The 1,281-nt window shown below is 38.7% G+C and overlaps 1 protein-coding gene across 1 annotated transcript in view; it reads right to left on the bottom strand.

Annotated features, from left to right (window-relative positions):
* The window catches only part of NCBP1 (nuclear cap binding protein subunit 1, 80kDa), a gene marked incomplete at its 5' end in the record, with an annotated part of 14,581 nt that extends 13,304 nt beyond the window's left edge, over nt 1-1,277 (bottom strand). Inside the window, one exon of the mRNA XM_008573027.1 lies at nt 1,247-1,277. Within this exon, the coding sequence (XP_008571249.1) occupies nt 1,247-1,277 (31 nt within the window). The remainder of the gene's footprint in view (nt 1-1,246) is intronic.
* Nucleotides 1,278-1,281: the final 4 nt, after the last annotated feature.

Below are 1,281 nucleotides of genomic sequence, written 5' to 3'. Positions count from 1 at the left end.
AAAATCCTTTAGGCCTTTGTCTAAGCCAGCACATCAAAACTCAGGCCTACTTTAAAACTTCCTGGCCTGCACTGAGGTGTAGGTTAGCAGACCTGTGAGAACAGGATTGTGGTGTGATGGTGGGGTGGGGTGGAGGAAACAGTGCATGGATTAGAGATTGGTTATATTATATCAAATAAAAAACAGTGAGGATAATAGGAGCCAAGTTTCTTACTGTCTGAAAAGGTATTTACAAATTGTAGCATAGAAGAAGGGTAGAAAGAATGAGATGCTGGGTTGCAGAGATACACACACACACACACACACACATACAGGATATAAAAATAGTTATAGGGGTCCAAGATGGCGACGGGTCTGGAGCGGCCGTGCCAGGAGACAGCGCGATCCTGAGAGTGGTGCGCTGTGATACCAGAGTATTAATTGCACTTCCAAGAGCAACAAAAGGCGAATAATTCTNTGAAAACAGGTATAATCAGATACACAGGTAGAGACCCATGAGTATAGTATGAAAAGGCAAAACCCCCCCCCCAAAAAAAACAAAAGAGCGGAGAGTTTCTAGATGCACAGAATCTCTACATAATATGAAATGGAAGGCTCATGGAAGGGCTGTATTCAGTACAATCTGAAAAGAACTACTTGGAAAAACTCCACACCCAAGTCTTTATCAGTGATCACCAATGTATAACCTTAACTTCATTAAGCGTAAATACTGTGCAAAACACAAAATGGCCTATCAACTTATAGTCCTTCTGATTCATGTGCAATCTCAGAGATGATGTGACCTAAGTAAGAAAATCATATCTCAGGATTTCCTCCTAGAGGCATACTGCCACAGACTATGTGCACTTACGTTCCCAACACCACACCTGAACTGTCATCAGATGATCATCAGTTCATCTCCATCCTCATGGCAAATACACACTTTCAGTTTAGTAAGTTCTAGCTATAAATTCACCTTGCTATATTTAGCATATTTAAAATAATGTCATGAACAAAACACTGTAAACAGCATCAAAAAAGAAAAATTGTAAGCCAGTGATAACTAATTAGATTACAACAAAATCCTCAGAATGATAACAGGGCAAATAAACAGTAGTGGCCAGTGACAGACCACCTTTCAAATAGAGAAAATAGAAACCTGAAGAAAAGAAAAAAGTTTGATTTCTCCACCTTAAATAACTGACTTCAAAGTATGATTGTACTGGTACTTTTTAAAGACCGAAATTTATTTTATTTTATTACTTACTGCTACTTTCATCTCCATACTTGTAAATGCAGGTT

Source organism: Galeopterus variegatus, unplaced genomic scaffold (genome assembly GCF_000696425.1).
Source record: "Galeopterus variegatus unplaced genomic scaffold, G_variegatus-3.0.2 Scaffold866, whole genome shotgun sequence".
In the NCBI taxonomy this organism is placed as follows: Eukaryota; Metazoa; Chordata; class Mammalia; order Dermoptera; family Cynocephalidae; genus Galeopterus; species Galeopterus variegatus.
This window is presented reverse-complemented; position numbering and strand designations above follow the sequence as displayed.